Below are 24,331 nucleotides of genomic sequence, written 5' to 3' on the forward strand. Positions count from 1 at the left end.
CCTCTGACCCCAACTCCCCCTAATCGCTGTTGCTATGATGTAAACCGATACGCGCACGCATGTAGAGGATGACGTCACCGGTTTAGGGATTCAGTTTGAATGACAGGTTTAGTGATTGTGTGTGTATGTGTGTGTGTATGTGTGCGTGTCTGGAGAACCGTTTGTTGAACTCTGAATAAACATTGTTAATTCTTATTCTGCACTGTTGTACTGCTCGTACATACTGTTGATGTACGTCACGGCCATCAACGTTTTCCTCATACTGCTCTAATTTTGAATTTACAGCCGTGGCAGGGGATGGATGCTAACGATAGGCTTGTTTTTAGAGATAATCCCGAGATAGCTGTAGTATGCAATCCAGAGTGTAAACCACTTTGTGCTGGTGTTACAGTCTTATCCTCACCCCAACCTAGTTCTTACTCTGTCAGACTAATTCTCACCCCAGTATTCGAATTATATCCAATTCGAAACTCTTCTACTCGCCTATCGCTGTCTCGACCTTTGTGCTCTCTCTTATCTCCAGACTATTATTTCTCCCTAGACCTCCTCTCGCCCCCTCTGCTCCTCTGCCATCGGAAGATTAGCTGTACCCCCCTGCTCCCCCGCTCCTTCTCCACCCTTGCCCCTCAGTGATGGAACAACCTACCCACGGATATCAGGACTGCTCAGTTCCCGACCACCTCGACACACCTGTTCAGACAGCATCTGTAAACCTCACAACTCTCGACTATACTGGACTATATGACACCCAGTTGTATCAATACTTGTATCATCTTGTACTTGCACCGAACTGCTCCACACTTTGCTGTATTCTACTACTGCTCTCAATTTATTTTCTGTATCTTGTACTTGATTTTACTCCTAAAAGTAACTGTTCACGTTTTTTGTAATATAAATAAATAACTTATTTGATATTGTTCTTATTCATTTATTGTACTCACTACGTGCTCTTAATGGAATTTACTCTTATAATCAAATATTTTTACTATAAGTTTAACTGCTCTTAGTCGAAATCGCTCTCAAACGTAATTATTTACTGTATTTATTTCTCTTATTTGATTTTGCTCTTACTACTGACTTTATTGTATTTTATAACTGCTCTTATCTGTAATGTGATATTTTGTAAATAATAATAATAAAAATAATGTATTCCAGTGCTTGCTCTGTGACTGTACACTACTGCTGTTAGTCTCTAAAGTGACTTTATACCCAACCTCTACTCTACACCGACACAGATACACTGAGACTGAGACAGATACACTGACACAGATAAACTGAGACGGAGACACTGAGACAGATACACTGACACTGATAAACTGAGACAGAGACACACACACACACTGACACAGATACACTGAGACAGAGACACTGACACAGATAAACTGAGACAGAGACACACATACACTGACAGAGATACACTGAGACAGAGACACTGACACAGATAAACTGAGACAGAGACACACACATACACTGACACAGATACACTGACACAGATACACTGAGACAGAGACACGGGCAGCAGTGTGGAGTAGTGGTTAGGGCTCTGGGCTCTGGACTCTTGACCGGAGGGTCGTGGGTTCAATCCCCGGTGGAGGACACTGCTGCTGTACCCTTGAGCAAGGTACTTTACCCAGATTGCTCCAGTAAAAACCCAGCTGTATAAATGGATAATTGTATGTAAAAAATAATGTGTAAAAAATAATGTAATTGAATGTACAAAATAATGTGATATCTTGTAACAATTGTAAGTCGCCCTGGATAAGGGCGTCTGCTAAGAAATAAATAATAATAATAATAATAATAAAGACACACACACACATACACTGACACAGATACACTGAGACTGAGACAGATACACTGAGACAGAGGCACTGACACAGATACACTGAGACAGAGAGACACACCCACACACACATTGACACAGATACACAGATAAACTGAGACAGAGACACTGAAACAGACACACACACACTGACACAGATACACTGAGACAGAGACACGCACACACATACACTGACACAGATACACTGAGACAGATACACAGATACACTGACACTGAGACAGACACACACACACTGACACTGATGCTGACACAAAGACCTTAAAAATAGAAAGACCAATCCCTGGTTAGAGCTCTCCTGGAGTCTTTCAGAGAGGTGCTGTAGTGAACACTGGACTCACTCAGGGTTGAAATCAAGTATTTATTTGGCACCTTGTATTTGTTATACACAGAAGCATTATGCAGGCAGTGGTTTCAGGGAGTGCAAACCAGGCAGCTCATGATGGGCAGTAGAAAGCAGCGCAGACCCAGCAACACCCCTTGTAGCATCCTATCAAGAGACACTGCAGGGTGTATCTCACACACCTGTCAAGAGACACTGCAGGGTGTATCTCACACACCTGTCAAGAGACACTGCAGGGTGTATCTCACACACCTGTCAAGAGACACTGCAGGGTGTATCTCACACACCTGTCAAGAGACTCTGCAGGGTGTATCTCACACACCTGTCAAGAGACACTGCAGGGTGTATCTCACACACCTGTCAAGAGACACTGCAGGGTGTATCTCACACACCTGGCAAGAGACTCTGCTGGGTGTATCTCACACACCTGTCAAGAGACTCTGCAGGGTGTATCTCACACACCAGTCAAGAGACACTGCAGGGTGTATCTCACACACCTGGCAAGAGACTCTGCTGGGTGTATCTCACACACCTGTCAAGAGACACTGCAGGGTGTATCTCACACACCAGTCAAGAGACACTGCTTGGTTCTATTCCAACTCTTTCGAGGACATGCTGTGTGTTGAGTCAGGGGCTCGCTCTATTTCTCTGTGTGTTTCTGTGGCATGGTTCTTCGGTTTCCGAAAGAGAACTAGCAGGAGATTCAAAAAGCATTCATTACAGATCACACTGGATTCAAAGTGGATGCCTGAAGGATTCTTTTGGCATTCAGAATGCATGCAGGCAGTAGCCAAACAGGCAAATTAGCTTGAATGAATGTTTATTGATTTACAGTACAATACAAAACAAATGAGCAATCCATGTTTTGTTTAAATAGAATAATAATAAAAAATAATTTTTAATTTTTTCTTAATAAAGTTGACACATGAACTTCTCCGACATGCTGGATATGTAGAAGCTGGACCGTCGCAGATAGCGAGTCTGCAAGGTGATTACATCATTCTGCATCCGAGACCATCCTCACTGAATAGTACCAGCCTCTGATTCCTTCAATCAATCTTTATTTTATATAGCGTCTTTCATAGTGGACCACCATCACAAAGCGCTTTACAAGATGCAGTAACAAAAAAAAACAAAAAAAACAATGCATAATACATGAAATACAGTGAAAAACAATGCAGAATACATGAAATACAGTGAAAAACAATGCATAATACATGAAATACAGTGAAAAACAATGCAGAATACATGAAATACAGTGAAAAACAATGCATAATACATGAAATACAGTGAAAAACAATGCATAATACATGAAATACAGTGAAAAACAATGCAGAATACATGAAATACAGTGAAAAACAATGCATAGTACATGAAATACAGTGAAAAACAATGCATAGTACATGAAATACAGTGAAAAACAATGCATAGTACATGAAATACAGTGAAAAACAATGCATAGTACATGAAATACAGTGAAAAACAATGCAGAATACATGAAATACAGTGAAAAACAATGCATAGTACATGAAATACAGTGAAAAACAATGCATAGTACATGAAATACAGTGAAAAACAATGCAGAATACATGAAAGATAAGGCTAGGATGTAAAAAGAATTCTAAAACATTGTGGATGCGAGAAAAAAAAGTAGCAACAACACAACAGCTAATAACAAATATCAGGGTTAAGAGCCTGGAAAGCAAGAGAGAACAGGTGGGTCTTGAGAGTTGAGTTGGTCAGCAGGTTGAGGAGGTACTCGGGACCTGTGTGATGAAGGGCATTGTAGGTGAGCAGGAGAGATTTGAAAGTAATCCTGATCTTCAAGGCAGCAGTGTTGTAATGAATTGGCATCTCAGCCCACTGAATGGAATGGGAAGGCAAGAGCTGGAGGACTATTCAGACCAACGTCTTACCATTCAACTAATCAGCAATCTCTGGAGTGGAGAGGCAAGTACTGCTCTTCTGTTGATGTCAGTATTACTGACTGATCAGCCGCTAGGAGGACATCCATTACATTGTGTTAGATGATACTGTATGGATAGCCTCGGTAACTCCAGCTCAGCACTATCAAAAAGAACAAAAAGGAGTATAGCAGAAATTCTGGATTGTAATTCCTGATTGTGAATACTGTAAAAATCAAAACCAGACTGGCCATTCCCAGACTTCGTCAGCTTCATTCTCTGGCATCAGAACCTGCAGCCCTCAGTCTAGTGCTGTGTTGTGGGCTGTCTGTATCAGAACATGCAGTCCCCAGTCTAGGGCTGTGTTGTGGGCTGTCTGTATCAGAACATGCAGCCCCCAGTCTAGGGCTGTGTTGTGGGCTGTCTGTATCAGAACATGCAGTCCCCAGTCTAGGGCTGTGTTGTGGGCTGTCTGTATCAGAACATGCAGCCCCCAGTCTAGGGCTGTGTTGTGGGCTGTCTGTATCAGAACATGCAGTCCCCAGTCTAGGGCTGTGTTGTGGGCTGACTGTATCAGAACATGCAGTCCCCAGTCTAGTGCTGTGTTGTGGGCTGTCTGTATCAGAACATGCAGCCCCCAGTCTAGGGCTGTGTTGTGGGCTGTCTGTATCAGAACATGCAGTCCCCAGTCTAGGGCTGTGTTGTGGGCTGTCTGTATCAGAACATGCAGTCCCCAGTCTAGGGCTGTGTTGTGGGCTGACTGTATCAGAACATGCAGTCCCCAGTCTAGGGCTGTGTTGTGGGCTGACTGTATCAGAACATGCAGTCCCCAGTCTAGGGCTGTGTTGTGGGCTGACTGTATCAGAACATGCAGCCCCCAGTCTAGTGCTGTGTTGTGGGCTGTTCAGCTGGACAGCTGGTCGTATTTCTGGTTGGTGCAAGTCAAAATGCAAAATGTGTTTAAACGTTTAATGAGGTGTGTGTGTGTGTGTGTGTGTGTGTGTGTGTGTGTCTCAGTGTGTGTGTGTGTGCGTGTGTGTGTCTTAGTGTGTGTGTGTGTGTGTGTAGTCTGGTTAAACTGTATTCCTTTAGGTTTGCTTTGTTTTTTATGGCCCCTTGGTTATAGGTCTGGGTCTGGGTCTGTTAGCCAAAGCGCTTGGACAGCTCTGAGCAGAACGTATTGTATTGTATTGGAAGCGGGAGTTACTGGGCAGGAGCTGGAGTAATCCTGGGGGAGAGATCTGAGAGAAGCAACAGCATTCAGATTTCTTTACCAGCTGCAATAAGAGTCTGAGATCTGCTGCTGAGCTGGACACGTTCAACCCTGGGGCTTGGTTGTATGTGTGGATACGTGATTGCAGGGATGGAAATAAGACTCCTATTGCATAGCATTCCAGGCGTTACTGTGAGCTTGATTAGCCTCAGTGTGTAGGTAACAAGCTCAGGTGTGTCTAATTAAAGATTAGTAAAACCAGGACTCCCAGGACTCCCTAGTGTTTTGCTGCGTGTTTGATTGCGTGCTTGTTTTATGTTTAGTAGCATGTTTGGTTGCGTGTTGCTCGTGGCTGTTCATCCCCTCTGCGTGGCACGCATGCCGTCCTCTATCCAGCGCAGGAACTTGTCGACCCGCGTGTACACTCCCGGGGAATCAGGTCGCCCGCAGCCGTGACCCCAGGAAGTGATTCCGGTGAGGACCCAGCGACCCCCGACCCCGGGGCACACCAGGGGACCTCCGCTGTCGCCCTGGCAACTGTCCACCCGCTTACTGTGAGAGAGGCTGCCGGCGCAAAGCATCCTGGGAGAGAAGCGAGAACCGTAGCGAGAGCGACACACCCGACCGGGCAGGACAGGGACCCAGCCCTGAAGCAGGGTGCGAGAGTACGAGGAGCCTGGGGAGAGAGATAAGAGAGAGAGGGGGTAAAAATGAGGAGAGAGGGGGTGAGATGTGACATACAAATGGAAAGATATACCCACATTTCTAACACTGTCACTTTCACAGCCACTGAAACACACTCTCATTCTCACACTCAGACACGAGACACACTCTCACACAGACACCGAGACACACTGATCACACTGTTAATGTTAATGATGCTGATGCTGTCTGTCTCACACAGACACTGAGACACACTCTCACTCTCACACAGACACTGAGACACAGACACACTCGCTCTGACACAGACACTTAGACACACTCTCACACCTGTGTCGCCCCAGCCTGTGATGACGCAGGTCGCTGCTCGCTTGTTGCCCCAGCCCTTGCTCCACTTCTTGCCCCGGTGGAGTGGGGGCAGGCAGGCGGGGACGATGTGGGGGTTGAAGGAGACGCAGCGGCTCTCGGCCCCTCGAACTCGGACCAGCGCAATGTCATAGTCACTGCTCTCCGGCCGGTACTTCCTGTGAAGCAGCACACTATACACTGGCAGCTCCTTCTCAAACTCATCCTTCTCTGCGGTGTGGTAATCACCCAGCCGCAGGGCATAGCGAGAGGGGTCAGAGCCAAACCTGAAAGAGAGGGGGAGAGGGAGGGAGAGAGAGACAGTGTAGTAATCATCCAGCCACAGGGCATAGCGAGAGGGGTCCGAGCCAAACCTGAGAGAGGGGGAGAGGGAGGGAGAGAGAGACAGTGTAGTAATCATCCAGCCACAGGGCATAGCGAGAGGGGTCAGAGCCAAACCTGAAAGAGAGGGGGAGAGGGAGGGAGAGCGAGACAGTGTAGTAATCATCCAGCTGCAGGGTATAGCGAGAGGGGTCCAAGCCAAACCTGAGAGAGGGGGAGAGACAGTGTCCTAATTCAGGGAATAAGGCTTCAATTTCATAGCAATTTGTTCAGTTACACTATGGTTAATCAAGCTTGTAGTAAAACCTGGAATGGGAGTCTTATTTTCAGTGAGAGGGAGAAAGGTCCACGATAAACACTTCTTGAAGCAGTGTACCCCCTCCCCAGCGCCCCCCCACCACGCAGCACCCTCACCTCTTGAAGCAGTGCGCTGCAGTCAGGGCCCAGCAGGTGCTGATCAGTGTGGCTCCACACAGCGGCCGTGCGGTACTCCAGTGAGACTTCAAGCGGAGAGAGGCCTGCCACGGCCAGCCACCCCTACAGAGAGAGAGAGAGAGGAGTGAGACAGGGGAAGAGGCGTAAGAGAGGGAGGAGAGAGGAGAGGGGGCAGAGAAGAGCGAGAGATGAGGAAGAGCCCTTTAAAAATACACTGTGATAAATTTTGCAGGTTTCCCCCATGCTTTTCCCATGGTTTATGTATTTACCATAGTTTGCTTGTTTTTTAATGTGCTTTACCATACCACTCTGAGCTTTACAATGCCTACCAATGATTTCACTTCTCATTACACTTTGCTGTGCTTTTGTTATGGGAGGGAGGGAAGGGAGCAAGGGGGAGGGAGGCTAGGGAGAGCAGAGGGAGGAGAGGGAGAAGGTTTCTTGTCTTAGTAAAGCTGACCTGAGTGATTTGACCCCTCCGATGATCCTCTTGCTCCGTCCCTGTGCGCCGGGTTTCAGCCCGCAGGCCGATGCTGTGTCTGTGGCGCCCTCCGCTGGCTTCTTACTGTACTGACAGATCACCCCGGCATCCTCGCTGTGCCTGCAGTTGTGCTGCCCGCCCCTGTGAGCCTCGCACTCGGACAGGCTGCTCTCCTGCCCCGAGCAGCGCACGTCATCCAGGTGGATCGGACCCTCCCCCTCCCCGAAATAGGCCATGGAGCGCGCCTTCGCCTCACCCCTGAGAGAGAGGGGGAGAGAGGGGAAGTTCATAACAGTACAAATAACGATAATAATATTGATAACAATGTTAATGATGGCATTACTAATACGAATGATGATGATGCTAACAATAGTAATGATCATGTTAATGATGCTGATTGATCACACTGGTAATGATGCTGATTGATCACACTGTTAATGATCATGTTAATTATATTGATTGATCACACTGTTAATTACCATGTTAATGATGCTGATTGATCACACTGGTAATGATCATGTTAATGATGCTGATTGATCACACTGGTAATGATCATGTTAATGATGCTGATTGATCACACTGGTAATGATCATGTTAATGATGCTGATTGATCACACAGGTAATGATCATGTTAATGATGCTGATTGATCACACTGGTAATGATCATGTTAATGATGCTGATTGATCACACTGGTAATGATCATGTTAATGATGCTGATTGATCACACTGGTAACGATCATGTTAATGATGCTGATTGATCACACAGGTAATGATCATGTTAATGATGCTGATTGATCACACTGGTAATGATCATGTTAATGATGCTGATTGATTACACTGTTAATTACCATGTTAATGATGCTGATTGATCACACTGGTAATGATCATGTTAATGATGCTGATTAATCACACTGGTAATGATCATGTTAATGATGCTGATTGATCACACTGTTAATTACCATGTTAATGATGCTGATTGATCACACTGGTAATGATCATGTTAATGATGCTGATTGATCACACTGGTAATGATCATGTTAATGTCAGTATTAAAGAGTGTGTTCCTCCTCACATGTAGCCGAGTTGTTTGCACACCACAGCTGCGTGGTCGTCAGTCCAGCCGTCATCACACACGCTGCCCCACTCCCCACCGAGCAGCACCTCCACCCTGCCCTCCCGCTGGCTCTCCCCGTCCACCAGCCTCACCGGAGCGCCTGTCAATGCACACACACACCTGTCAATACACACACCTGCCAGTACCAACACAGACCTGTTAATACACAAACAAGTCTATCAATACAAACCAGCCAATACCAACACAGACCTGTCAATACCCACACAAGCTTGTCAATGCACACATACACCTGTCAACACACACCTGCCAGTACCAACACAGACCTGTCAATACACAAACAAGTCTATCAATACAAACCAGCCAATACCAACACAGACCTGTCAATACCCACACAAGCTTGTCAATGCACAAACAAGCCTGTCAATACACACACCTGCCAATACCAACACAGACCTGTCAATACACAAACCAGTCTATCAATACAAACCAGCCAATACCAACACAGACCTGTCAATACCCACACAAGCTTGTCAATACACAAACAAGCCTGTCAATACACACACCTGCCAATACCAACACAGACACCTGTGCAGGACATATACATTGTATATACTGTAGTGCTAAACACCACCTGTTGTAGAGACTGAAGCACAGGTTTTAAAAGATTACAATAACAACCATTGCAAGTGCAATACCATCCTCTACCAACAGATGCCACTGTATTAGTTTAACACGGTTTCAGCTGTTGAGGAGAAGACTTTGTGACGGCTCATCTCTCCTGTCGATATGCACACTCTCTCTCCCCCTCTCTCTCTTATCCCCCTCCCCCCCCCCCCTCAGTGTGTACCTGTCTCAGATGAGCGTTGGGGTATCTCGTTGGTCTCGCCCTCCCCCTCGCACTGCACCCCCACGTCCTCGCTGTGTGCGCAGTCGTGTCTCCCCCAGGCAGCGTGTGCACAGCCCAGCAGGGAGCGCTCTCCCCCCCTGCATTGCACCTCGTCCAGCAGGATCAACCCCGAGCCAGCGCCGTACCGACCCGGAGCAGAGACACGCGCACGCCCCCTACAGGAGAGGGGGGATAAAGCAAGAGAGAGAGAGGGGGAGAGAAAGACAGGGTTACAGCAGGATCATCCCCACGCCAGCAGAGAGACGTGCGCCCCTTACAGTAGAGAGAGGCAGAGGAGAGGAGATAGGGAGTTACTCACATACACACACACAGACGCCCCCTCACTACCTCACCTGAACCTGAGCTGTCGACACACCACCTGCGCGTTAACTTCCGTCCAGCTGTCGTCGCACACCGAGCCCCAGGCGCCATTGTAATATATCTCCACCCGCCCTTCAGAGGGGCTGTCCCCATCCACCAGCCTCACCACTCCGTCTGACAGGGGAGAGAGAGAGGAGTGTGTGAGTGTCTGGGACAGTGTGAGTGTGAGTGTGTGCATGTGTCAGGGGGCGTGTCTCACCGGAGTAGGGGTTGCAGGACACGGCCGCGTCCTCCACGTGGTCGCAGTTGTGCTCTCCCCAGCTGCTGTGCGCACACTCCTCCAGGGACAGCTCGTTCCCAGAGCAGCGCACCTCATCCAGCAGGATCGGACCTGAGCCAGAGCCAAACTGAGCCCAGGACCAGGCCTTCGGTGTGCCACTGACAGCGGGGAGAGAAGGAGGGAGAGATGACAGTTTCTTACACAGCTCTCAGATCAGGTTTTTTATGTAAATATCTCCTTCACTAAATTAGATCTGAACCCAGTTTAAAAGCTGCCTGTCAATCACCTGAAGCCCAGCTGCCTACAGACCACCTCAGCGTCCATGTCGTCCCATTGGTCGTCACAGATCGTGCCCCACCTCCCATTGTGATACACCTCGACACGCCCCTCGAAATCCTCAGTCCCGCCCACCAGCCTCAAGGGGGCGCCAGAGCCTGAGAGAAGAAAACACACACAGGCACACAGTGAGAAAAACACACAGGCAACCATGCTCACTTCACTAACACGCCTCCCCTGCCTGCTCTCTCACAGCTCCTCCAGTTAAAGCTCCCTCTCTGAATTATTTACAGCTGTTCTAATTTGACACCCCAGCAGCACACTGCATCCAGCCAGGGAAAGAGTTCCCATCCTCACATGTGACCCCAGCACTTCTCCAGCTCACAGAGTGTGTGCAGCTCTGTGTCTGTGTGTGCAGTCACCCCTTTCTCTCCTCCCCTGCTCTTCCCTCTTCTTTCTCTGTCCCCCTGGTCCTCAGCCCCTCCCCACACTTCTCTCCTCTTCCTTCTTCCCTCTCTTCCTCTCCATATTTGCCATATGATTTCCTTCCCCCTCCCCTCCCTCTCTCTCACCTTCAGGAGGCACACACACCACCCCTGCTTCGTTTCCATGATTACAGTCGTTGGTCATGAACTTCCTGTTCTTGCACTTCAGCAGGAAGTCCTCGTCGCCATGGCAGCCCAGTCGCTGGAAGTGGAAGATTCCAGAGCTGGGTCCAAAGTGGGCGTGTCTGAGAGGCGTGCCGATCTCACTGCGGGAGGTTCATGACATTGCAGCATTGCCTTAACACATAATACAGTACATATTATCGTGATATTGAGCTCAACTCAATATCTCTCCTCAGCGGGTCATTAGAACCATGAGCGGAGGTCATTTGAACCTTCAACTGGGTCATTAGATCCCTGGGACAGGTCTTAAGAACTTTACGCTGGGTCATAAGAACCCAGCACTAGGTCATTAAAACCATAGGTGGCATCATTGGAACCATAGGTTGGGTTATTATAATCCTGGGCAGCGTCATTAGCACCCTATACTGGGTCATTAGAACCACTGATGGAGTAATTAGAACCCTAGGCAGGTCAGTATATCTCAGACACCTCCTCACCCCAGCCCCAGCTGTCTGCAGATCACACTGGCATCTCGCTCAGTCCAGTGAGAGTCACACACTGCCCCCCAGTGGCCGTTCAGATACACTTCAACCAGGCCGCTCTGAGACGAGGAGGAGCTGCCAGCCAAGCGCACAGCACCTGAGAGGGGGAGGGGGGGGGGAAGTGGGGGGAGTTGGGGGGGGGGACGTTAAAACAAAGACAACATGGTTACAACAACCCTTCACCACCCTCTAGCTACTCCCTTCCCTTGCCCCTCTATCCCCTTCTCCACCCCCACCTCTCCCCCGCCTCACCCTGGTTGCAGTCGCAGTAAGCCCAGCCAATAGCTCCGGAGCTCAGCCGGTAGAAGCACCAGGGGTTGGCCTCCCTGTCTGGGTTGCGGCAGTAGTTGTGCGCCCCCAGCCCGCGCCCAGGGTACTGCAGCAGGTAGTCAGGGAACTCAGTCCAGGGCAGACAGGGGGCGCCAGAGTCAGTCTCAGAGACCGAGCCGTTATAATACCCGAGCTCTGTGAACCCATCGGTGCAGGAGAGAGGATCTGAGAGAAAGAGAGGGAGAGAGAGCAACAGGGTGAGACAGAGGGAAGGAGAGGGGGAGTGCGAGTCTGTCAGTGGGAACATGTCAGTGGTATCACAAGTGATGAACTGGCAGTGCTGCTAATGGTTTCGCTAGCTACTGTTTCTTCAGGGTAATACTCTGAATAATTCAATACACACACTCACACCAATATTCCAATATTATACGTTGTGTCTGATTCAAGGACACCTCCGGATCTCTCGTCAACACTCTGAGCGACATGTTCCAAGATCTTTCTAAATGTTGAAATGAAAGGGTGTTCTTACCTGTACTGTGCACTGTGTTCAGGTAGCTCCCTCCATCAGCAAGCACCTGTCAACACATCCAGTGATTGATTGATTGATTGATTGATTGATTGATTGGTTTAATACATTCAGAGCGCACAGCCGTGTTTTCACCTTTTTTTATGCAACTCGGAGTAATCAACAGGTGACCATGTTCCAGCTGTAACGATTTAGGGCCATAGAGTTGCACAGAGAGGCAAGAGCTAGACACGAATCTCTAATTGTGAAATCAATAACTATCAGCCGAACAGTTCAACTGATAAGATAAAGGTTCCATCGTTAACATTAGAGAGCGTTGAAAGTCGTGGTTAAACAAAAATTATTATTATTATTATTAGTTGAACTCGATGCAGGGGTGAAAAATAGTAACAATTTCAAGAGGCTCCAATAGCCTATGTGTACAGTATATTTTCACTATATGTAAAGATACGTGTGTATGTAACTGGTGTAGACTAAAGTGTGATTGCATGTTTTTTTTTTAATCAGCACGGTTTGCAAACACTGACACAATATATTGGACTGGCGAAGGTTTAACACCAGTGCAGTTTTACTGGTGCGACGGAACGCATGAACTGGGAAATGCGTGCTTCTTATACAGGCAACGATAAATGTAATTGTGTGTCCGCGAGTTAGCCAATTAAAAAAAGAAAAAAACAGAAAATCCTGCGAAAAATAATATTTCAGTATTGGTTTTAATTATTGATTTGAAGTATGTGGTGGATATATTTCATACGTCGCAATCCGATACAGTGCGATCCCTATGCATCGCTATTTATAAGATATATGATCAAAAACAAAAGTTGAACATAACCCACGCAGACACATTCCTGTGCTAACATACCTCAGCGTGCACGGACACCAACCAGCAGCAGCAGAAGGCGATTAGCAGAGCAGACACTCCCCGCGTTGCACCCATCCTCGCTGGGTGATGGTGGAGTCATTGCCCTCTCTCTCCACTGCTCTCCCCGCTGTGCTGCTCGCCCATCGCTCCTCACACAGCCCTGTGCCGTGCGCGGGGAGAGCGGGCTGGAGTCTCTGCTATAGACCGTCAATGCGCGGCGGTAAATGTAAAGATCTATAAACCTGTCAGAGACGGGCATGTGCGTTAAACGCAAAGACAGAACGCGGCTGTCCGGTCGTTCAGAGCGCAAGAACGCGCTGCTCGCCGTAGTATTCCATTCTTAAAAGAAAAACGTTCCATACATACAACACCAGCACGCCGCACTTCTCTGCCTCTCCCTCCCTCCCTCGCTCTTCTCTGTATATATGCGATACTGTATATCAGATATATTTTTCCTCATGCAAGAAGTGGTAGTTGTAACTAAACACCGCTGTAAACAGAATGCCGCCGCCAGCCGTTTGATGTAATTATAAATACGATAATAAGAAACCTGACCTTCGGCACTTCAGAGAAAAAAAAGTATAGTTGGATGTGCTGTGTGTGTGTATTATAATGGAATATATGTTCTAAAGGTACTGCCACTGCATAGGCAGAGACAGTGCCGAACCCCGTGCAGCGTCTGCAAGCGAAGCGCAGCTAGAGATGATGGTATCTCTCAGCTCTGTCTGTATAGCCTAGCAGCGCTGAAGATATATTACAGTTTAAGATGTTAAATTGGAGCCGGATTGGTGGAGAGGAACGAGAAAACATAATGGGTGGGCCTTTGTATGTCAGAAACCCCCCTTTCCTTTACTTCACCACGCAATGGTACAAAGCGCATTGTTATTCATTATAGCGAAAGCGCTGGCCAGTCTGTCCCGGGCATGTCTGAGAGCGGAAGGCATGCTTGTGAACGTGTGAAGAAACCGAGACAATAACGTGTGTGTTTGTGGACATTTCTGCATGCGTGTTTGTGTCACTGTGTGTTTGTGTACAGTTCTGCATGCGTGTTTGTGTCACTGTGTGTTTGTGGACAGTTCTGCGTGCGTGTTTGTGTCACTGTGTGTTTGTGGACAGTTCTGCGTGCGTGTTTGTGTCACTGTGTGTTTGTGGACAGTTCTGCATGCGTGTTTGTGTCACTGTGTGTTTGTGGACAGTTCTGCGTGCGTGTTTGTGTCACTGTGTGTTTGTGGACAGTTCTGCGTGCATGTTTGTGTCACTGTGTGTTTGTGAGTTCTATGTTCATGATACTCGAGTGTGTGTGTTTTGGGGAAGGTTTTGATTGTACTATAAATTAAAAAATAAACTTCTTAGGGAGTGGATATAAAGTAGTTAATTCCACAACAGTTAATTACAAGTATGAAAATAAATAATCAATAACACAGGTCATTTCATAAACACAAGAAATAGAAATGCTAAAAACGATGTAAATATATCTGAGCAGGTGTCAGTGAGTACTCACGTGTGTCTCGCTGTGTTCAAGTCAGTATAAATGTCACTGTATACAATTGAATGTCTGTGTGTTCATGTCTGGGTTTACAACTCCCGATTAGTATCTAGCACTAATATTACCCCAGGTAAAGCGGTCTGGTCTGGTAATGCTAATCGGGGTCTACGAAACCAGCGGTTAACAGGCAACGGTGTGTGCGTGTGTGTATGCATGCAAGCTTGTGTAGCCTATGCGTGTGTGTTTGAGTGACAGCCCCAGTGGTGTGCTGGCTGGGCTCGCTGCGCGCACTGTTTATCTTGGTGCAGACTCAACAAAAAACAGAACCCCGAAGGCAGCAATTTGCTAATGAATTCGCCCTTGACTGGTCAATCATTGGGGGACTAAAAAAAACTGCGGCTCTGGAGCAGCGCGGGAATCCCCGGGGACGGGTTTTGACGGCGCTGCAGGTGGAATGGAGCAGCTGATGTTGTGCAACTGCAGACTTTCCAAAGGGGCGGGGCCGGCAGCAGCTCGATTACTGCTAATACAAGATGCGCTTCTAAACGGTTAATAATCGATTACCGTGTGTGTGTATCCTTCATAATAAACCTTGCTTTGAACTCGTTTATGAAAATAAACGTCAAGGCTGATAAGGTTTATTTCCTGACCCAGCCCCGGTTATCACAGTTCTAAGGTTTGTGTTGAGGGAGGGACCGGGTCTCCAGTGGGGCTGCAGCTCAGAATAGCTTGCTATCACTCACAGGGCACATACCGTGACCCAGACACGGGACACGGAGCTCCACAGCACGCCAACGAGAAGCAACAACACCACTCTGGCCTTGTGTCAAGCATAGGGCTATATAGCGCCCACATGGACCTGCATGGTCATAATGCAGTAAATACATTTTTACCTGCACCCTGATCTCCCTGATATGATAGACTTGGAGCCGTGTTTGGTAAGTACCCTTACCTCAGAATGATTTGTATTTATTTAGCAATATAACAAAACACCAGCATAGGTCAATTAATACATCGACATTTTGGCCAGGGGTGGTCTTTTTCATTTCTGGCTAAGCCATGAACATATATACGTTTACAGAAAAGGGACACAGTCTAGGCAGTTTGCCTGGAATATTGTTTCCTATTATGAGAACTAAACTTGTCACTCACACGTCTATAGTAAAGAGGTCGCTCAATGTATAACCTTCAGGTTGCTCTGGAACCCTTCCTGGGATTGAAATTCCAAAAAAGAACCGTTATTAAACATTCCATCACAGAGTTCTGAAGCTCACTGAATATATCATTTGAGTTTATATATATATATATATATATATATATATATATATATATATATATATATATATATATTATATATACATATACAATAATAATAATATTTCTAAGTTTCACATCTCTCCGTTGCCCAAGGGGTATTTTGTTTGACCCAGCCTGTAGAAGCAGATTATTCTAGGTTAATTAAAGCAAAGCAAACACTACAAGCACAGACCCTTATTTATTTTTCTAATCAAGCCACAGTTTAGTAAGGCCTGCATTCCTGTATGGGCCTGAACGGGCGAGCGCCTCACACACATACAGTGCGATACACAGCTTTAGGGCAATTCCACTAGCGCAGGTATTTGTTCAACCCACAACTTGCTATAATCAATAAAATAGTCTACACATTTTTATGATAAAAAAAGATATGTTAATATTACCAGGAGATTATTACTGGCACTAAGGCAGCTGATTTCTTAATATAACTGGCCATTTCCTAAATAGTTCTCTTTCTTTTGCTCGGACTTTAATCTACCGGCAGCAGTCTTTTTGGTGGTTTCTTGCTGGCAGTAGATTGTACTGGTATGAAGAACACACGAAGCAGCTGCTGTCAGTAGATTTTCTACTGGTTCACTATGTGGTATTATTACCGCGTACAGAGCTGCTGGTTCGTGTGTCCACTGTAGTGCCTACACTGCTCGCCATGTTTTCACTTAGAGCGCTTATCACATCTGTAATGAGTGATAATTAGCCAGCCGGACAGGTGGAGGAAGGAGTTGGCTGGGTGATGTTGCTTCCTCTCCCCGATGGGAATTACACCGGCCGCGACCCCCGGATTCAGAGCGGAGACCCAGCTAAACACAAACACTGCATCGAGGGACCGCCCCGGAGCGGCTATATCAGGAAAGACTTGCATACTACAAAGAACAATTGACAACTGTTGTCAAAATCTAAACACAACATCTTATGCTCTCAAACGTCATTACGTATATATTTAGATCGAGAGAAGGGGGTGGGGCGAACGCGTCTGTTTTTAAATTCAAGTCAACCAAACGTCATTAAAGGCCAATTTTTAAAGATAGTAACACTCAGGTCTAATGGATTTAATAAAATATTGTAAACAGATAAACAAAATCACAGAACATGTGAACAAAAATTCAGATCAAAGAATCACGATACATTTTCAGTATGAAACGTGACACACTGTCAAAATGAAAACATTACAAAGATAGTATCGGGTATGACCTCCCTGAGCATTAACACAATCCTGGCAGACCTGATCAGCCTCTGCATAGGCTGCTGTGGGATGTTCTGCCACTCTTCCTGTGCAGCTGCAGCTGGTGAAGGTTGGCTGGTCGCGGTCGTCTCCTGTGGATGGCACTGGCGATTTGGTCGCACAGTTGTTCTATTGGACTCAGGTCAAATGCTGGCCACAGCAAGACCTCGACATTGTTTTCTTAAAGTAGTGCAATTGTAATCGCTGTTCTTGCGTTAATCAAAATCATGTCTTTTCGAATGGCTATTTATACAGATTGGTAACTCATTTTGGCAATTTTATCTCAACTTAAATACCAAACACTGAGCACCTGGCGTTTTTATGAAATCACATAACTTGATCTCAAGGAACAATACTACTCAAGCAATCCACAAACCTATCTGCTCATTATTTTAAAATGTAAATAACATTATGTATGTGCCCAATGAGTTATTGATGTAAAACTTTGACTGCTGCGTTTTCATCGTGCATCAGTATATATATATATATATATATATATATATATATATATATATATATATATATATTTATTATTACTAAAGCTTAATTGTTTCAATATCGTGAATGAAAACAGGTCATTCCTCATGATCTGTATCTTTCATATACAGAAACCGCTCTGATCGTTGAGATTGAGTTGAGGTATGCACCCCATTAGCAGATAGTCAAATGCCCAATTCACTTAATGTAGTTGAGTTTTTTTTTTTTTTTTAATGAAATAATTACAATTAGAAATGGCTGTTTTCCCGGTAGGCAAAATAAATAATCTGATCAAGTAATTTCCTTAGAAAAAAGCAACCTGCCTTTTGGAAACTGGGCTTTCTCTCTGCTTCCATAATACAATTAGCTCACACAAATTCAATCCCTGGCGGTGGAACGTGATGTAAAGGCAGCTACTTTTAGAGGCAGGTTTAATCCATTAAGGGAGGACGCCTGGTGAGGGGCAGTCACACATCCGCCACACTTCACTCAGCTCCAGAGACTCGGGTTCAAATCCAACACAGCTGCATTTCCATTGTCTCAACCTTGCAAATGAATTCTGTCGGTCTGTGCTGTTCCCATGATTGCTCCACACTAAATGACTCAAAAAAGCCTACTGATGTTCCAGACATTATAACTCAGAAATAACAATCTTATAATGTTACATTTGAAAATGATAGCAGATGTGTACAGAAATTCAATCAAGCCCAGAAACAAACAAAAAAAAAGCATTCACTGCTATGTTTTTGTACTTCCCTTCTAATCTGTCCTGTGGCAGTTACACTAATTCACTAGACTCTTGCTCTCCTGCCTGTCACCTCTGGAGGCCTGGGTTCAAATCCAGGTTGGCTCAAGTCCCAGGTGAAATGAGTCTGGTCAATGGTCTCTCAACTACACTACACCACCTCACAATTATGGTACAATTCTGTCTCTGGCTGAAATGAGAGAGAGAGAGAGAGAGAGAGAGAGAGAGAGAGAGAGAGAGAGAGAGAGAGAGAGAGAGAGAGAGAGAGAGAGAGAGGCATGTAAGACTGAAAGGCAGGCTGGGGGTGTTCAGGTCAGGATTGGGGTGCGGTCTCTCCCTCTTTCTCTGTCTCATTTGCTTGCAGAACTGTGAGGGGAGGCTCCCATGCAGTCTGCCTGCCTGCCTGCCTCCCTGTAGCCAGGAGGTCCCCTAGATCTCACGGTACAGGTTGGGGTGTCGTTTCAGCAGGGTGTTGGCTTGCTTGGGGTGTAGGCGGCCCCCCTGCCCACTGCTCTCCTGGCCCATCCGAGCTTTCCTCTCTGCCTGCCAGATTGAAAGACAAGGAGAGAGACAAGGTTATCTTTATCTTCTCATTATTGAATGAAGCAGACTGCACAGCTGCCCAGTGAGAGCCAACCCTGGTTAAACTGTACTAAGAGAATCATAATTGCATTAAACAACATTTGTACAATCCCTCGACTCAGATCACTGTTGATGCTGGACAGACACTACACACGCACATACTGAAAGATCATTTGCTGATTGCCAAGGTTTTTAAATTGCTCCATCACAGGGCCAAATCACTATTAAACTATGACCTTCATGCTTGAGGTCAGCCAGCGGTGGTGTCATTTACAGTTTTTGCAGAGCAGACCCTGAAATCAGCTGGGTCCAGACTCTCTTCAGATTAGTGCTGTGCTCAGAGTGCTGACCGGATCTGTGCTACACTAAAGCATTCCTTGTCTAGCGTTTTTTTTGTTTTGCGTGGATGTCTCCCAAGCTGCTCCTGCCCCCTGCGTGGTTACCTGCGCGAGGGCCGTGCACCTTTGGAAAGCCTGCACCTCCTGGGTACAGGCAGCGTGGTTGAACTCGCTCTGCTTCCAGCACGCCATCATCACAGACATCTCCGTCAGACAGGAGGCCTCTGCGACAGGGACGGAGGGAGGGGAAACACTTGTGATACCAGCATCGGACAGGTTTATTGTGTCTACTGCTCCTGGCATTTAAAACTGACATTGTTTCAAAGTGCGGTGCATTTAAAAGCAGTTCCAAGTTACAACAATTTACCTCCTGTTTTTTGCCCCCATGTTGCCAAGATCCGACCCCTGTCACTCGAGGTGATTACTAGTACGGGTAAACGGCGACAGGCCCCCCCACTTTAACACTCAGACTTAAAAACAAAATCTGAATTACTGTAGTAATGTCGATATTTTTAACCAGGGATGCAATTTCACTCATTCAAGGTTTCACTGAGCTTGATTAACCCCGGGTGTATGTAACAAGCTCAGGGCTGTCTCATTAAGCTCCAGTAAAACCAGGATTGGATCGAACTGCTATGAAATGGGTGTTTTGTTTTCATCAATGTTTTGGTATTATTTATTTATTGAAGTATGTTACCTCCCTGTCGCAGTTTCCTATTTGCCACCTCGTTCCGCAGCGCCAGCGGCTTGTTAGGTTTCAGAATCGGCTTCCCGAAATCCTTGCTCAGCATGCGGCTCACCTTGGCTTGCAGCCCGCTCCCCTTTGTCGCCATCGCAGGTTAACACACTAATAATTCACCGAAAATGTGACAACTTCTAAAAAACACAGCAACGGCGTAACATCTATCTGTAGCGACCTCTCAGCACACGGGGGACGCCATGTTGGACCGTAAAGCGCCATAACGTTGTCTTGGCAAACAGGGAGTGTCGTAAAAACAGTGAGTCGACTTCCTTGTGACTGGTGCAATCAACCCGTCAATTTGTATAGCAGCAGACTCACTCCTTAAGAAAGTCAAGGACAATGCATTTTAACATACAGCTTCATGCCTCCAACCCAACTACAGCCTAATGCAAAACAACGCACGTCAGGTGTTACAGTAGCCTTACTTCAACCCTCCGTCACCGAGTTCGATTGTAAGCATTGTCTTCATACTTCACTCAGCTCTAAATCTTTTATAAGGGTTAATTTGTCATGTTTTTTTTTTTGTTTGTTTTTAATGTGCTTTACAATGCTTCCTTATGCTTTCAGTGTGCTTTATTACCCTTTGCCATCCTTTTACTGTCTAGAACACACAGGTCTGTGATATTCATGGCACACCTGCACTTGTGAGACACGTTTTTTTTACACGTATTTGAAGAGGCCATTGTCTATTCTGGGATACCAAGATGTAATCCACGATTGTGAGCAGATTTTGCACTGCCTGCTCTTTTTCAATGCCTCTGTGCACTGGGTGGTATAGGACTGTACGATGTGGGGTTCAAACTAAAGTCATCCAGCTCCCACCCTTCCTTGAAAAGGGAGATCATTTCCAAGAATGCTCCCCTGGTCAAAAGGAAAGAGGTGAACTGGGTGAACTGGGTTTCCTGAATTGGTTTTCCAATACAATCTGAGCGCCATGGTAACCAGGGAGAATGCACCCTTCTTTGAAAACACCATTCAGCTGAAGCCTCACCCTTCACCCCTCTCTCCCTCCCCCAAACACTGACCCCGCTGCAGCCTTCGATGGGGGGGAAGACAACAATGGTGACCCTGATATCTGCTCCACTGACCAGGAAGACTGCACACACACACACACACACACACACACACACACACACACATTGAGAGATATACACACAAACTGACACTGCGACACGCATACTGAGTGAAACACACCCTGAGTCACACACATTGGGGGACACACACTGAGACACACACAGACACTGACACTGAGACACACATACACTGGACAGACACTGAGACACACACAGACACTGACACTGAGACACACATACACTGGACAGACACACACACACACACACACACTGGTAAAAACAAACACAGTAAATCTCTGACACAGTGATGAAGACCTCAAAACATTAGTGGGAAACTGTAGTGGGTTTCTTGTCAGGACTTTTACTGGTTTATATAAGAGATAACCCATCTCTCAGGTCCACACTCTGCTTGTGCTTCTGTGCGTTCTCATTTAGCTGCTGTTACTTGAAGAACGTGTCCTCTGAAGAGCACGCTGTAATAAATATTTCACAGCAGAGCTCTGCGAGGGTAAACACGGAGACGCAGGGAGCCTCTGGAAGCACGCTGTGTATTTTCAATGAGTTTTTAAATAATTTACTGGAATCCTTTTAAATGCTAACAGCTCACATGTTCCTCTGAACTCTGTGATGACGCTGCTATCCTCAGAGAATAGAACTCTCTGGTAGGTGGCAACATTATCACTGGCCCTCATTTTAAAGGAGGTTTTAAAATCAATTTTCTTGCCTCTGATTAGTGCTGGCAACAATATCACTGGTCCCCCTCTTATTAGCGCTGATTAGAAGTAATACAATGGGTTTTAAAGCCTTGATTAGTTCTCCTGTTCCTAGCAGAGTCCTTGGTGTCCATGGAAGGAGACAGGGAGAGCGATGGGTTTGACTTTGTGCAGAGGAAGAGGACACAGAAGCTCTTTATGAATGAATTATAGTTACAGGAGAAATGAATCAATTTCTGTGTCAACATGTCAACCCTCGCTGAAGACTGGAGAGAGAGAAAGAGAGAGAGAGAGAGACAGAGAGAGAGAATCTGGTAGTATCAAAAGACAGACTTCACACACAGAGTGAAGGTGAGGGGAAACAACTTTTTTGCACTTAGTTTTATTTCTTAATCAGAGCTGATATTTTTCAGGAACGAGCAAAATCTAAGTGAGGACACAGAGACACACAATGACAAAGACACTTTCACTCTCACACACACTCACTGACACACACACACACACACATCCGTCCTGACAGCATGGACACTTCTGAGCTCAGCTGGCAGACCGGAGAGGTGGGGACCCCTACAGACACCGACCCACCCCCCTATAGAGACCAGCTGGCAGGGGTAAAGAGACGCCACACTGCTGGTAAACGGCACTGTAGCTGAGGGCTGAGGTCTAGTGGGAAGAGTCAAGAGACTGGGAGGCAGGCAGTGTGGTCTAGTGGTTAGAGATGAGTAGGGACTGGGAGGGGGGAGGGGGGCAGTGTGTGTCTCAGATTGTGTATGTCTCAGTGTGTGCGTGCTATCAGTCTCTCTCCCCAGACGCTGCTATTCCTATTAGCTAATGGATTGTGAGCAGCGGCTGCAGCAGCCTTTCATGTTCAATATGATTCGCTGCTGCATCATCGCTTAACCCTCTGTGTGCACCTGCTGGAGAGAGCTGAAGAAACTCATCACAGCACACTGAGAAACAAACCCTGGGTCTCAAAACTGAGAACCGACTAAAACCACGCCTGCTCCCTCAGGTGCGCTGCACACCAGCTCTACTGACGAGTGACTAACACACTCACGCACAGATCCAGCCACTGTAACATCCAGCCGACACGCTGAAGCGCTTTCACGCGTTCTGTACGGAAGAGGCTGCCATGAATGGGCGTTTCAGCCCATTGATTTGAATAGCAAACAAAAAGGATGTTGTCCGCCATCTTGTGGTTACAGGGTGGAACTGCACGTGTTCTTCAGTCCATAGATTTCAATAAGATGAAATGTATAACTATATAAAATTACTCTAGTGCGTAATGTTGAAAAGCAGCTTTATGTTTTATAAAAAAAGAAAAAGAAATGTATTGGGACTATAATCTGTATATGTCTGTTGATATATTTTTCTGATTATGAGCTCATAGTAATGCAGCTTTTAAAAAGGCGTTTGATTCAATTTGGCACGAAGGGCTATTTAATAAACTTCTTCAGAACAGGCTGTGCAGGAAAGCTCTTATTGTATGACTTGTATTATAACACTTGAATGTATTTGTATTTGCTTGCGATTGTAAGTCGTCCTGGTAAGGGCGTCTGCTAAGAAATAAATAATAATAATAATAATAATAATAATAATAATAATAATAATAAAGCAGGCTCTGACAGCAGAGCTAGCAGCCCAGTACGTGTGTGCCGGTGGGGGGGGGGGGGGGGTATTGTTTACATTCTGTTAAGAAAGAAGGAGAGGGGGGGGGGGGGGGTGATATTGTGTGTTATTAACATTATATTTTATTTTATGTAACATGTGTGTTGAAATGCGTTGGCAACACTGGATCACTCCTGTCATGCTAATAAAGCCAGTCTGAATTTGAATTTGACAGGGCCAAACCCCACAGAAATACACACGTCCTTGTGATGTCACTAACCTTGCTTACTCCAGCACTGTGACCTCCTCTCTACAGTCACACTGCCACCTGCTGGTGCAGAGTGGAACAGCAGCCCAGGACAATGCATTAGCTTTATTATTATTTATTTTTTATTATTTATTTCTTAGCAGACACCCTTATCCAGGACGACTTACAATTGTTACAAGATATCACATTATTTTTACATACAATTACATTATTTTTTACACATTATTTGTACATACAATTACCCATTTATACAGTTGGGTTTTTTACTGGAGCAATCTAGGTAAAGTACCTTGCTCAAGGGTACAGCAGCAGTGTCCCCCACCTGGGATTGAACCCACGACCCTCTGGTCAGGAGTCCAGAGCCCTAACCACTACTCCACACTGCTGCCCAGTGCCAACCAAGGCTTCGAAATGCAGGCATTCAGACATAGACAGACAAACAGAGAGACACACAGAAACACACAAACACACACAAAGAGAAAGACAGATTGAAGGAAGGACTGCCAGACAAACATCTACACACGCACACACACACACACACACACGCACACACACA

The 24,331-nt window shown here is 46.2% G+C and overlaps 2 protein-coding genes across 3 annotated transcripts; both read right to left on the reverse strand.

Annotated features, from left to right (window-relative positions):
• Positions 1–3,227: 3,227 nt before the first annotated feature.
• LOC117415103 (neurotrypsin-like) lies at positions 3,228–13,944 on the reverse strand. 2 transcript variants are annotated; one of them, XM_034025070.3, is made up of 14 exons: positions 13,211–13,943; positions 12,352–12,397; positions 11,805–12,047; positions 11,508–11,649; positions 10,975–11,153; positions 10,413–10,560; positions 10,106–10,284; positions 9,879–10,020; positions 9,487–9,701; positions 8,637–8,778; positions 7,543–7,821; positions 7,062–7,184; positions 6,291–6,592; positions 3,228–5,976 (listed from the first exon to the last, which is right to left on the reverse strand). In XM_034025070.3, exons 1-14 carry the CDS (start codon positions 13,283–13,285, stop codon positions 5,657–5,659), a joined length of 2,535 nt encoding a protein of 844 aa, XP_033880961.3. In that variant the 5' UTR covers positions 13,286–13,943; the 3' UTR covers positions 3,228–5,656. The 2 variants fall into 2 exon arrangements, with proteins under 2 accessions (XP_033880961.3, XP_034777747.2); XM_034921856.2 differs by lacking the exon at positions 3,228–5,976 and having other exon boundaries at positions 6,562–6,764; positions 13,211–13,944.
• A 3,097-nt stretch (positions 13,945–17,041) lies between these two features.
• Positions 17,042–20,347, reverse strand: LOC117415349 (small ribosomal subunit protein mS37-like). The gene is made up of 3 exons (XM_034025578.3): positions 20,069–20,347; positions 19,477–19,595; positions 17,042–18,994 (listed from the first exon to the last, which is right to left on the reverse strand). The coding sequence occupies exons 1-3, from the start codon at positions 20,202–20,204 to the stop codon at positions 18,881–18,883; spliced, it is 369 nt and encodes a 122-aa protein (XP_033881469.3). The 5' UTR covers positions 20,205–20,347; the 3' UTR covers positions 17,042–18,880.
• Positions 20,348–24,331: the final 3,984 nt, after the last annotated feature.

The sequence above is a fragment of the Acipenser ruthenus genome, chromosome 7, assembly GCF_902713425.1.
Source record: "Acipenser ruthenus chromosome 7, fAciRut3.2 maternal haplotype, whole genome shotgun sequence".
In the NCBI taxonomy this organism is placed as follows: domain Eukaryota; kingdom Metazoa; phylum Chordata; class Actinopteri; order Acipenseriformes; family Acipenseridae; genus Acipenser; species Acipenser ruthenus.

What these genes read in the sequence shown, in the direction of transcription:
- LOC117415103 (XM_034025070.3), bottom strand. Translation starts at nt 13,285, where the DNA reads ATGGGTGCAACGCGGGGAGTGTCTGCTCTGCTAATCGCCTTCTGCTGC. An exon ending in TGTCGACAGCTCAGGTTCAG is followed by an intron (nt 9,702 to 9,878) that starts GTGAGGTAGTGA and finishes CCTCTCCTGTAG; the next exon opens with GGGGCGTGCGCGTGTCTCTG. An exon ending in CCAACGCTCATCTGAGACAG is followed by an intron (nt 8,779 to 9,486) that starts GTACACACTGAG and finishes GTGCATTGACAG; the next exon opens with GCGCTCCGGTGAGGCTGGTG.
- LOC117415349 (XM_034025578.3), bottom strand. Translation starts at nt 20,204, where the DNA reads ATGGCGACAAAGGGGAGCGGGCTGCAAGCCAAGGTGAGCCGCATGCTG. An exon ending in TAGGAAACTGCGACAGGGAG is followed by an intron (nt 19,596 to 20,068) that starts GTAACATACTTC and finishes TCCCTGTCGCAG; the next exon opens with AGGCCTCCTGTCTGACGGAG. An exon ending in GGTGCACGGCCCTCGCGCAG is followed by an intron (nt 18,995 to 19,476) that starts GTAACCACGCAG and finishes TCAATCTGGCAG; the next exon opens with GCAGAGAGGAAAGCTCGGAT.